Below are 13636 nucleotides of genomic sequence, written 5' to 3'. Positions count from 1 at the left end.
GATCTCATCTCCAACCTCTGATCTCATCTCCAACCTCTGATCTCTTCTCCTACCTCTGATCTCTTCTCCTACCTCTGACCTCATCTCTTACCTCTGACCTCATCTCCCACATCTGACCTCATCTCCTACCTCTGACCTCATCTCCAACCTCTGATCTCATCTCCTACCTCTGACCTCATCTCCTACCTCTGACCTCATCTCTTACTTCTGATCTCTTCTCTTACCTCTGATCTCTTCTCCTACCTCTGACCTCATCTCCAACCTCTGATCTCATCTCCTACCTCTGACCTCATCTCCAACCTCTGATCTCATCTCCTACCTCTGACCTCATCTCTTACTTCTGATCTCTTCTCTTACCTCTGATCTCTTCTCCTACCTCTGACCTCATCTCCAACCTCTGATCTCATCTCCTACCTCTGACCTCATCTCTTACTTCTGATCTCTTCTCTTACCTCTGATCTCTTCTCCTACCTCTGACCTCATCTCCAACCTCTGACCTCATCTCCTACCTCTGATCTCATCTCCTACCTCTGATCTCATCTCCAACATCTGATCTCATCTCCTACCTCTGATCTCATCTCCTACCTCTGATCTCATCTCTTACTTCTGATCTCTTCTCTTACCTCTGATCTCTTCTCCTACCTCTGACCTCATCTCCAACCTCTGATCTCCTCTCCTACCTCTGACCTCATCTCCTACCTCTGATCTCTTCTCCCATCTCTGACCTCATCTCCTACCTCTGATCTCATCTCCTACCTCTGACCTCATCTCCAACCTCTGATCTCATCTCCAACCTCTGATCTCTTCTCCCATCTCTGACCTCATCTCCAACCTCTGACCTCATCTCCAACCTCTGATCTCATCTCCCACCTCTGATCTCATCTCCTACTTCTGATCTCTTCTCCCACCTCTGACCTCATCTCTTACTTCTGATCTCTTCTCTTACCTCTGATCTCATCTCCTACCTCTAACCTCACCTCCTACCTCTGATTTCATCTCCTACCTCTGACCTCATCTCCAACCTCTGACCTCATCTCCAACCTCTGACCTCATCTCCAACCTCTGACCTCATCTCCAACCTCTGATCTCATCTCCTACCTCTGATCTCTTCTCCTACCTCTGATCTCTTCTCCTACCTCTGATCTCTTCTCTTACCTCTGATCTCTTCTCCTACCTCTGATCTCATCTCCAACCTCTGATCTCATCTCCAACCTCTGATCTCTTCTCCTACCTCTGATCTCTTCTCCTACCTCTGACCTCATCTCTTACCTCTGACCTCATCTCCCACATCTGACCTCATCTCCTACCTCTGACCTCATCTCCAACCTCTGATCTCATCTCCTACCTCTGACCTCATCTCCTACCTCTGACCTCATCTCTTACTTCTGATCTCTTCTCTTACCTCTGATCTCTTCTCCTACCTCTGACCTCATCTCCAACCTCTGATCTCATCTCCTACCTCTGACCTCATCTCCAACCTCTGATCTCATCTCCTACCTCTGACCTCATCTCTTACTTCTGATCTCTTCTCTTACCTCTGATCTCTTCTCCTACCTCTGACCTCATCTCCAACCTCTGATCTCATCTCCTACCTCTGACCTCATCTCTTACTTCTGATCTCTTCTCTTACCTCTGATCTCTTCTCCTACCTCTGACCTCATCTCCAACCTCTGACCTCATCTCCTACCTCTGATCTCATCTCCTACCTCTGATCTCATCTCCAACATCTGATCTCATCTCCTACCTCTGATCTCATCTCCTACCTCTGATCTCATCTCTTACTTCTGATCTCTTCTCTTACCTCTGATCTCTTCTCCTACCTCTGACCTCATCTCCAACCTCTGATCTCCTCTCCTACCTCTGACCTCATCTCCTACCTCTGATCTCTTCTCCCATCTCTGACCTCATCTCCTACCTCTGATCTCATCTCCTACCTCTGACCTCATCTCCAACCTCTGATCTCATCTCCAACCTCTGATCTCTTCTCCCATCTCTGACCTCATCTCCAACCTCTGACCTCATCTCCAACCTCTGATCTCATCTCCCACCTCTGATCTCATCTCCTACTTCTGATCTCTTCTCCCACCTCTGACCTCATCTCTTACTTCTGATCTCTTCTCTTACCTCTGATCTCATCTCCTACCTCTAACCTCACCTCCTACCTCTGATTTCATCTCCTACCTCTGACCTCATCTCCAACCTCTGACCTCATCTCCAACCTCTGACCTCATCTCCAACCTCTGATCTCATCTCCCACCTCTGACCTCACCTCCCACCTCTGACCTCACCTCCTACCCCCGACCTCCTTTCCCTGACTCCATAAGAGTAATAATGATGAATGTGAATGAAGCCGGAATATTTTCTTCCAATAAATGAGAATTCCGGACAGAGCTGGAATATGGGACTGGAGGGGATTTGTGGGGTCAGGGAGGAGATTTCCTCCTCTCCGGCAGACGGTCCTATAACGGTCCCGGTTTTTGGGGTGTTAATGCTCGGGGGTTACTCAGGTCAATGTTATGTTTACAAAGCAGATATTACAATGTAACTGTCCTTGGGGGACCTCCCAGGCTGGTGGATCTGAGGAGGAGGGGTTATCGCTGCGCTTTTTCAGAAGATTACCACCCCCCACAGGTGATGTCACATAAATAGGGCTCACTAAGTGCCCTGGGGGTTGTTAGGGAAAAGACTGCCATCATGTGGAGGTTTTGCTGTTGGTCTGAGCCCCCCCTTGGGGAGGGAGCCCAGTGGGGGTTCCCAGTGGTGTCTGGAGCCTGTGGATCTATATGGACTGATAGTCATGGATTATCCCCAGATCATGGACTGTGAGGGTTGGCTGAGACCTTCTGGGGGTTCACTGCCTCAATGGACTCTTTGGAAGGATGGCTTTTCTGGACTTTGCCATCTGCCTAAAGGATGCCACCTTTATGGGGCTCTGGAGAGCTTTGTACAGGAAAGTGTGTGGAAGAACTGTTTGTGTGTTACCTGAGAAAAAGATCTTCATTGCTCACCTGAATGGCCTGATCTGAAGTCTGAAGGGGTGCCAGTGGGGCGCATGAAAGAAGAGGGAGCTGAGGTCAGAGAAGATACAGAACAGAGTCTAAGGAGCTGAATGTTGCCAGAGGAGGCTTTGTACCCGTTGCTATGGACTACCATATTTGTGTCACCGGCTAAAGCAACCAACCAGCCAGGAAAGGGGTGACAGTCTCTCTTGTAGTGAAGGGGTGGAATGCTTGGCCCCTGGGACCGGTTCTCCACATAATGGGACCGGATCTACGGCCCGGAACACCCAGAGACCACGTTTCCTGTGTCCAGGACATTGTCACTGGGAGTGAGGTGTTGGAGGAGATCGGTAGAAGCTCTGCCATGGTACCGGCCCAGAAATGCTGCAACCTGGAGAGAGGTCGTCTCTTACCGAAGTGCAACACCGGCTTACAAAGAGTTAAATGTGCAAGTTACTGCCCGCCTCTAAAGTCTGGAGTCCCGCCTTAATGTTGTCATCACATGGCCACGCCTCCTGCCTAAGATTCAGGCGTTGGTGAGCGCAGTTCCACAGTGTCCCCACAAGGGCGCCCTAAGCCCCTCCCACAAGTAAATTTGCCCCCCGGGGGTTGGTTGTGCCTCCTGCTGGAGGTTTGTGACTCTCTCCTCTGAGGGAGCGCTGTGATTGGTTCCTCTGTCTGGAATGTCAGTGTTGGCCTCGTCTTTTCTCTGTAATTCCATCTGTCAGTAATGAATCTCCGGAATCTCTATTATCAGATAATGAAGAGCCGCAGCCAAGGAGATAATTGGATTCATCCGCAATTATGTGTCAATTATCCAACAGATGGGAGATCCCGCCCCCGGGAGAGACGCCGATCGATTCACACAGAATACAGCGCAGGATCGATGACATCACACCTCCATCATAGAAATATTATCCGTGTGATTGGTCCAATCCTATCATGTGATCGCTTCACCAATATACAGCGCAGGATCGATGACATCACACCCTCATCATAGAAATATTATCCGTGTGATTGGTCCAATCCTATCATGTGATCATTTATTATACAAATAATATTTACTTGGGGTAAATGGCCATTATTATGGAGCACCCCTCCCCCCATGACCACTAACGCCATAGTAATGGTGCGGGAAGTTTCGCCATTCCCCATCTCCACCGTGAACGCCGCGTTCTGACCAATGGACGATCGTACCGAGCCGGGGATGTCCGACGTCTCCTCCGCGTTGTCTCAGCTTCTGACCGGCTGCTGTGAGTGAAGGAGGGGAGGGGGCGTGTCCATCCTCTGAGTCATTGTGTGCTGCACATGCTGAGAGAGAAGAAAGCCCAGCACCAGGGCTGCTGTGAGTGGAGGAGGGGCGTGTCCATCCTCTGAGTCATTGTGTGCCATTCGCGTAATAATAATTCCTACCGACCAATAGGAAATCATTCTTCATTCTGACTATAATCCAGTAATATCTTCTATCTATAGATGGTGGGCGGAGACATGCAAATTACAGACTTCTATTGCCCAATGACAGGAGGCGGGGGATTTATTTACAATTGCACAGCGTCTCATTATCAGTAATAATTGATTGATTTTGTCATTTTGCTCGATCGGGTTATCAGTAATAATTGATTGATTTTGTATTTCTCGATCAGGTTATCAGTAATAATTGATTGATTTTGTATTTCTCGATCAGGTTATCAGTAATAATTGATTGATTTTGTATTTCTCGATCAGGTTATCAGTAATAATTGATTGATTTTTTCCTATTTCTCGATTGGGTTATCAGTAATAATTGATTGATTTTTTCCTATTTCTCGATCGGGTTATCAGTAATAATTGATTGATTTTTTTCCTATTTCTCGATCGGGTTATCAGTAATAATTGATTGATTTTCTCGTATTTCTCGATCAGGTTATCAGTAATAATTGATTGATTTTTGTCGTCTTTCCTCCTCGCAGCGTCCAGAAGCTCAGCGAGTTTTTCTCCAGCGAGGAGATCGGCGAGGAGACGGATAAATGTTTGCCGTGCCGGAAGGTGGGGTCACAGAACAAGTACCAGGCGGTGGTAAGTGTTGTCGCAGTTGTGGCGTTGTCACTCCCAGTACTAGCTGTCACCTTGCACGCCCCCCGGTGTGCCGCACTCACCGTGTCTCTGTCTCCTCGCTCCGACGCAGCCACTCAAAGTCGTAAACCGTAAACGGCCAATCAGAGAAGACTGGAACGCGTTCAACTTTCAGCAGAGAAGAGGCGCTAACAGCACGGAGGGGAACGAATTCCTTATAAAGGTGACACCAAGGGGCCCCCACTGTGTGACACTCAGTATTAACCCCCTCCCCCACCTCCCACTCCTCCATCACTATCTGCCCCTTCCCACCACACACAGCAGAGAGATCCTCCCAATTCATAGACCAATCATTGTCACCAGCAGATCAGACTGGGGGAGGTTCTACATGATATTGTATTATACAGCGCTATACTGGACCTGTACTGGTTCTATACCAACCCTGTACCAGTGATCTATACTGGACCTGTACTGGTTCTATACTGGACCTGTACTGGTTCTATACCAATCCTGTACCAGTGATCTATACTGGACCTGTACTGGTTCTATACTGGACCTGTACTAGTTCTATACTGGACCTGTACTGGTTCTATTCCAATCCCTGTACCAGTGATCTATACTGGACCTGTACTGGTTCTATACTGGACCTGTACTGGTTCTATACTGGACCTGTACTGGTTCTATACTGGACCTGTACTGGTTCTATACTGGACCTGTACTGGTTCTATACTGGACCTGTACTAGTTCTATACTGGACCTGTACTGATTCTATACCAACCCTGTACCAGTGATCTATACTGGACCTGTACCAATGTTCTATACTGGACCTGTACTGGTTCTATACTGGACCTGTACTAGTTCTATACTGGACCTGTACTGGTTCTATACCAACCCTGTACCAGTGATCTATACTGGACCTGTACTGGTTCTATACTGGACCTGTGCTGGTTCTATACCAACCCTGTACCAGTGATCTATACTGGACCTGTACTGGTTCTATACTGGACCTGTACTAGTTCTATACTGGACCTGTACTGGTTCTATGCTGGACCTGTACCAGGTACCAGTGTTGTATAATGTACCTGTACTGGTTCTATACCAACCCTGTACCAGTGATCTATACTGGACCTGTACTGGTTCTATACCAACCCTGTACCAGTGATCTATACTGGACCTGTACTGGTTCTATACTGGACCTGTGCTGGTTCTATACCAACCCTGTACCAGTGATCTATACTGGACCTGTACTGGTTCTATACTGGACCTGTACTGGTTCTATACCAAACCTGTACCAGTGATCTATACTGGACCTGTACTGGTTCTATACTGGACCTCTACCAGTGATCTATACTGTACCTGTACCAGTGATCTATACTGGACCTGTACTGGTTATATACTACTCCTGAACCAGTGATCTATACTGGACCTGTACTGGTTCTATAGTAAATCTGTACCAGTGTTCTATACTGGACCTGTACTGGTTCTATAGTAAATCTGTACCAGTGTTCTATACTGGACCTGTACTGGTTATATTCCAATCCCTGTACCAGTGTTTTCTATACTGGACCTGTACCAGTGTTCTATACTGGACCTGTACCAATGTTCTATACTGGACCTGTACTGGTTCTATACTGGACCTGTACCAGTGTTCTATACTGGACCTGTACTGCTTCTATACTGGACCTGTACTGGTTCTATACTGGACCGGTACCAGTGTTCTATACTGGACCTGTACTGGTTCTATACAAAACCTTTACCAGTGATCTATACTGGACCTGTACTGGTTCTATACTGGACCTGTACCAGTGATCTATAGTGGACCTGTACCAATGTTCCATACTGGACCTTTAGTGGTTCTATACTGGACTTGTACCAGTGTTCTATACTGGACCTGTACTGGTTTTATACTGGACCTGTATCAGTGATCTATATTGGACCTGTACTGGTTTTATACTGGACCTGTACTGGTTCTATACTGGACCTCTACTAGGTCTGTACTGGACCTGTATTGGTTCTATACTGGACCTGCACCAGTGATCTATACTGGACCTGTACTGGTTGTATACTTAACCTGTACTAGTGTTTTATATTGAACCTGTACTGGTTCTGTACTGGACTTGAACTAGTTATATAATGGACTTGTACTAAATCTATACTGGACCTGCACTGGTTCTATACTGGACCTGTACTGGTTCTATACTGTACCTGTACTGGTTCTATACTGGACCTATACTGGTTTTTATATTGGACTTGTGCTGGTTCTTACACTGGACCTCTACTTGGTCTATACTGGAACTGTACTGGTCCTTACCCTGGACCTGTACTGGTCCTTACCCTGGACCTGTACTGGTCCTTACCCTGGACCTGTACTGGTCCTTACCCTGGACCTGTACTGGTTCTTACCCTAGAACTGTGCTGGTTCTTACCCTGGACCTGTACTGGTTCTTACTCTAGACCTGTGCTGGTTCTTACCCTGGACCTGTACTGGTCCTTACCCTGGACCTGTACTGGTCCTTACCCTGGACCTGTACTGGTTCTTACCCTAGACCTGTGCTGGTTCTTACCCTGAACCTGTACTGGTTCTTACTCTAGACCTGTGCTGGTTCTTACCCTGGACCTGTACTGGTCCTTACCCTGGACCTGTACTGGTCCTTACCCTGGACCTGTACTGGTCCTTACCCTGGACCTGTACTGGTCCTTACCCTGGACCTGTACTGGTTCTTACACTGAACCTGTACTGGATATTACCCTGGACCTGTGCTGGTTCTTACCCTGGACCTGTACTGGTTCTTACACATCTATACTGGACTTGTACTGGGTTTATACTGGACTTGTACTGGGTCTATACTGGACTTGCATTGAATCTATACTGGACCTTTTCTGATTCTTGCACTTGACCTGTACTGGTTATTACACTTGACCTCTGCTGGTTCTCTACTGGTTGTTACACTGAACCTGTAACGGTTCCTACTCTGGACTTGTACTGGGTTTATACTGGACTTGTACTGGGTTTATACTGGACTTGTACTGGGTTTATACTGGACTTGTACTGGGTTTATACTGGACTTGTACTGGGTCTATACTGGACTTGTACTGGGTCTATACTGGACCTTTACTGGATCTTACCATGGACCTGTACTGGTTCTTACACTGGATCTCTGCTGGTTCTCTACTGGTTGTTACACTAAAACTGTAATGGTTCCTACTCTGGACTTGTACTGGGTCTATACTGGACCTGTACTGGGTCTATACTGGATCTTTACTGGGTTCATACTGGACCTGTACTGGTTTCATATTGGACTTGTGCTGGTTCTTAAACTGGACTTGTACCGGGTTCTTACCCTGGACCTGTATTGGTTCTTACACTGGACCTCTAATTGTTTCTACTCTGGACTTGTACTGGGTCTATACTGGACTTGTACTGGGTCTATACTGGACTTGTACTGGGTCTATACTGGATCTTTACTGGGTTCATACTGGACCTGTACTGGGTTTATACTGGACCTGTACTGGTGACATGTTGTCTGAAGATGATCAGGGATGGCCAAGCTCTCTGTATGGTGATGCTCACCCAGGGAATGCGCTAATTGATCCAGAAGTTATAGGGGGTGATGTGATTGGTGGGGATGTGATCGGTGGGATGTGATTGGTGGGGATGTGATTGGTAGGGGATGTGATCGGTGGGGATGTGATTGGTGGGGGATGTGATCGGTGGGAATGTGATCGGTGGGGGATGTGATCGGTGGGGATGTGATCGGCGGGAATGTGATTGGTTGGGATTGATTGGTGGGGATGTGATCGGTTGGGATTGTTTCGTGGGGATGTGATCGGTGGGGATGTGATCGGTGGGGATGGGATCGGTGGGATGTGATTGGTGGGATGTGATCGGTTGGGATTGATTGGTGGGGATGTGATCGGTGGGGATGTGATCGGTGGGGATGTGATCGGTGGGGATGTGATTGGTGGGGATGTGATCGGTTGGGATTGATTCGTAGGGATGTGATTGGTGGGGATGTGATCGGTGGGGATGGGATCGGTGGGATGTGATTGGTGGGATGTGATCGGTTGGGATTGATTGGTGGGGATGTGATTGGTGGGATGTGATCGGTGGGATGTGATCGGTTGGGATGTGATTGGTGGGGATGTGAATGGTGGGGATGTGATCGGTGGGATGTGATTGGTGGGGATGTGATTGGTAGGGGATGTGATCGGTGGGGATGTGATTGGTGGGGGATGTGATCGGTGGGAATGTGATCGGTGGGGGATGTGATCGGTGGGGATGTGATCGGCGGGAATGTGATTGGTTGGGATTGATTGGTGGGGATGTGATCGGTTGGGATTGTTTCGTGGGGATGTGATCGGTGGGGATGTGATCGGTGGGGATGGGATCGGTGGGATGTGATTGGTGGGATGTGATCGGTTGGGATTGATTGGTGGGGATGTGATCGGTGGGGATGTGATCGGTGGGGATGTGATTCGTAGGGATGTGATTGGTGGGGATGTGATCGGTGGGGATGGGATCGGTGGGATGTGATTGGTGGGATGTGATCGGTTGGGATTGATTGGTGGGGATGTGATTGGTGGGATGTGATCGGTGGGATGTGATCGGTTGGGATGTGATTGGTGGGGATGTGAATGGTGGGGATGTGATTGGTGGGGATGTGATTGGTGGGATGTGATCGGTGGGGATGTGATTGGTGGGGATGTGATTGGTCGGGATGTGATCGGTGGGATGTGATTGGTGGGATGTGATTGGTGGGATGTGATCGGTGGGGATGTGAATGGTGGGGATGCGATTGGTCGGGATGTGATTGGTGGGATGTGATCGGTTGGGATGTGATCGGTGGGGATGTGATTGGTGGGGATGTGATCGGTTGGGATGTGATTGGTGGGGATTGATTGGTGAGGATGTGATTAGTGGAGATGTGATCGGTGGGATGTGATTGGTGGGGATGTGATCGGTTGGGATTGATTGGTGGGGATGTGATCGGTTGGGATTGATTGGTGGGGATGTAATCGGTGGAGATGTGATTGGTGGAGATGTGATTGGTCGGGATGTGATTGGTCAGGATGTGATTGGTGGGATGTGATTGGTCGGGATGTGATTGGTCGGTCACTTCCTTGTCTGTGTCATTGTCACTGAATCCTGTCGTCTTTCCTCCAGATCAGTAATGGATTCTTCACCTGGACACCGGATGGATCTCCCACTTTATCCAACATCGACATCCGGATTCCTCAAGGTGACTCTTCTGTCCTCGTCTGTCTGTGTATTTGTATCAATCTCGGGGTAGAAGATAAAAGTCGCACTGGGCGGAGCTCTGAGAGAGATGTCAGTGCAATGATCTTCAATGGAGGTCTGGAGGGATACAAAGATGGGGGATGGGAATTATATGCCCTGCGTTTAGTGGCCGGTGTTCATGTTACCTGAAAGTTCATTGCAGGACCTCAGAATGGTCCTCAGTAGTGTGTGTGGCCCCCACATGCTTGTATGCGTGCCTAACAACGTCGGGGGAAGCTCCTAATGAGAGGACGGATGGTGTCCGGGGGTTTTTCCTCCCAGATCTGGACCAGGACATCACTGAGCTCCTGAACAGTCTGAGGGGCAACCTGGCGGCGTCAGATCAAAACAGAATGTCCCAGAGGGGTTCTATTGGATTTAGGTCAGGAGAGCGGGGGGGGGGGGGGTCATTCAGTGGTATCAATTCCTTCATCCTCCAGGAACTGGCTGCATACTCTCACCACATGAGGCCGGGCATTATCGTGCACCAGGAGGAACCCAGGACCCACTGCACCATCCTAGGGTCTCACAATGGGTCCAAGGATTTCATCCCGATACCTAATGCCAGTGAGAGTTCCATTGTTTATCCTGTAGAGGTCTGTGCGTCCCTCCATGGATTTGCCTCCCCAGACCATCACTGACCCACCACCAAACCGGTCATACCGATGTTGCAGGCAGCATAACGTTCTCCGCGCCTTCTCCAGACCCTTTCATGTCTGTCACATGTGCTCAGGGTGATCTCTGCTCTCATCTGTGAAAAGCACAGGGTGCCAGTGGTGGAGCTGCCAATTCCGGTGTTCAATGGCAAATGCCAATCGAGCTCCACAGTGCCGGGCAGTGAGCACAGCGGCCACTAGAGGACCAGGTATGGCCTCATACTACCAGTAGTGACACTGACCCCCTCTATAGGGTCCAGGTATGACCTCATGCTACCAGTAGTGACACTGACCCCCTCTATAGAGTCCAGGTATCTCCTCATACTACCAGTAGTGACACTGACCCCCTCTATAGGGTCCAGGTATGACCTCATGCTACCAGTAGTGACACTGACCCCCTCTATAGAGTCCAGGTATCTCCTCATACTACCAGTAGTGACACTGACCCCCTCTATAGGGTCCAGATATCTCCTCATACTACCAGTAGTGACACTGACCCCCTCTATAGGGTCCAGATATCTCCTCATACTACCAGTAGTGACACTGACCCCCTCTATAGAGTCCAGGTATCTCCTCATACTACCAGTAGTGACACTGACCCCCTCTATAGGGTCCAGATATCTCCTCATACTACCAGTAGTGACACTGACCCCCTCTATAGAGTCCAGGTATCTCCTCATACTACCAGTAGTGACACTGACCCCCTCTATAGGGTCCAGATATCTCCTCATACTACCAGTAGTGACACTGACCCCCTCTATAGGGTCAAGATATCTCCTCATACTACCAGTGGTGACACTGACCCCCCTCTATAGGGTCCAGATATCTCCTCATACTACCAGTAGTGACACTGACCTCCTCTATAGGGTCCAGGTATCTCCTCATACTACCAGTAGTGACACTGACCCCCTCTATAGGGTCCAGGTATGGCCTCATACTACCAGTAGTGACACTGACCCCCTTCTATAGGGTCCAGGTATGGCCTCATACTACCAGTAGTGACACTGAACCCCTCTATAGGGTCCAGGTATCTCCTCATACTACCAGTAGTGACACTGACCACCCTCTATAGGGTCCGGGTATCTCCTCATACTACCAGTAGTGACACTGAACCCCTCTATAGGGTCCAGGTATCTCCTCATACTACCAGTAGTGACACTGACCACCCTCTATAGGGTCCGGGTATGGCCTCATACCACCAGTAGTGACACTGACCCCGTTCTATAGGGTCCAGGTATCTCCTCATACTACCAGTAGTGACACTGACCCCCCGCTATAGGGTCCAGGTATGGCCTCATGCTACCAGTAGTGACACTGACCCCCTCTATAGGGTCCAGGTATGGCCTCATGCTACCAGTAGTGACACTGACCCCCCTCTATAGGGTCCAGGTATGGCCTCATACTACCAGTAGTGACACTGACCCCCCTCTATAGGGTCCAGGTATGACCTCATACTACCAGTAGTGACACTGACCCCCTCTATAGGGTCCAGGTATGGCCTCATGCTACCAGTAGTGACACTGACCCCCTCTATAGGGTCCAGGTATGGCCTCATACTACCAGTAGTGACACTGACCCCCCTCTATAGGGTCCAGGTATGACCTCATACTACCAGTAGTGACACTGACCCCCTCTATAGGGTCCAGGTATGGCCTCATGCTACCAGTAGTGACACTGACCCCCTCTATAGGGTCCAGGTATGGCCTCATGCTACCAGTAGTGACACTGACCCCCTCTATAGGGTCCAGGTATGGCCTCATACTACCAGTAGTGACACTGACCCCCCTCTATAGGGTCCAGGTATTGCCTCATGCTACCAGTAGTGACACTGACCCCCTCTATAGGGTCAAGGTATGGCCTCATGCTACCATTAGTGACACTGACCCCCTCTATAGGGTCCAGGTATCTCCTCATGCTACCAGTAGTGACACTGACCCCCTCTATAGAGTCCAGGTATGGCCTCATACTACCATTAGTGACACTGACCCCCCTCTATAGGGTCCAGGTATCTCCTCATGCTACCAGTAGTGACACTGACCCCCCTCTATAGGGTCCAGGTATGGCCTCATACTACCAGTAGTGACACTGACCCCCTCTATAGGGTCCAGGTATGGCCTCATACTACCAGTAGTGACACTGACCCCCTCTATAGAGTCCAGGTATGGCCTCATACTACCAGTAGTGACACTGACCCCCTCTATAGGGTCCAGGTATGGCCTCATGCTACCAGTAGTGACACTGACCCCCTCTATAGGGTCCAGGTATCTCCTCATGCTACCAGTAGTGACACTGACCCCCTCTATAGGGTCCAGGTATGGCCTCATACTACCAGTAGTGACACTGACCCCCCTCTATAGGGTCCATGTATGACCTCATACTACCAGTAGTGACACTGACCCCCTCTATAGGGTCCAGGTATGGCCTCATACTACCAGTAGTGACACTGACCCCCCCTCTATAGGGTCCAGGTATCTCCTCATACTACCAGTAGTGACACTGACCCCCTCTATAGGGTCCAGGTATGGCCTCATACTACCAGTAGTGACACTGACCCCCTCTATAGGGTCCAGGTATGGCCTCATGCTACCAGTAGTGACACCGACCCCCTCTATAGGGTGCAGGTATGGCCTCATGCTACCAGTAGTGACACT

At 49.3% G+C, this 13636-nt stretch overlaps 1 protein-coding gene across 1 annotated transcript in view; it reads left to right on the top strand.

The window, feature by feature from the left end:
* ABCC8 (ATP binding cassette subfamily C member 8) overlaps positions 1-13636 on the top strand; it is a 199386-nt gene that overhangs the window by 116565 nt on the left and 69185 nt on the right. Inside the window, exons 13-15 of the mRNA XM_082276046.1 lie at positions 4949-5054; positions 5164-5274; positions 10216-10291. Of these exons, the coding sequence (XP_082132172.1) occupies positions 4949-5054; positions 5164-5274; positions 10216-10291 (293 nt within the window). The remainder of the gene's footprint in view (positions 1-4948; positions 5055-5163; positions 5275-10215; positions 10292-13636) is intronic.

This window comes from Pelophylax lessonae (genome assembly GCF_965119305.1).
Source record: "Pelophylax lessonae genome assembly, contig: HAP1_SCAFFOLD_254, whole genome shotgun sequence".
Lineage (NCBI taxonomy): Eukaryota > Metazoa > Chordata > Amphibia > Anura > Ranidae > Pelophylax > Pelophylax lessonae.
This window is presented reverse-complemented; position numbering and strand designations above follow the sequence as displayed.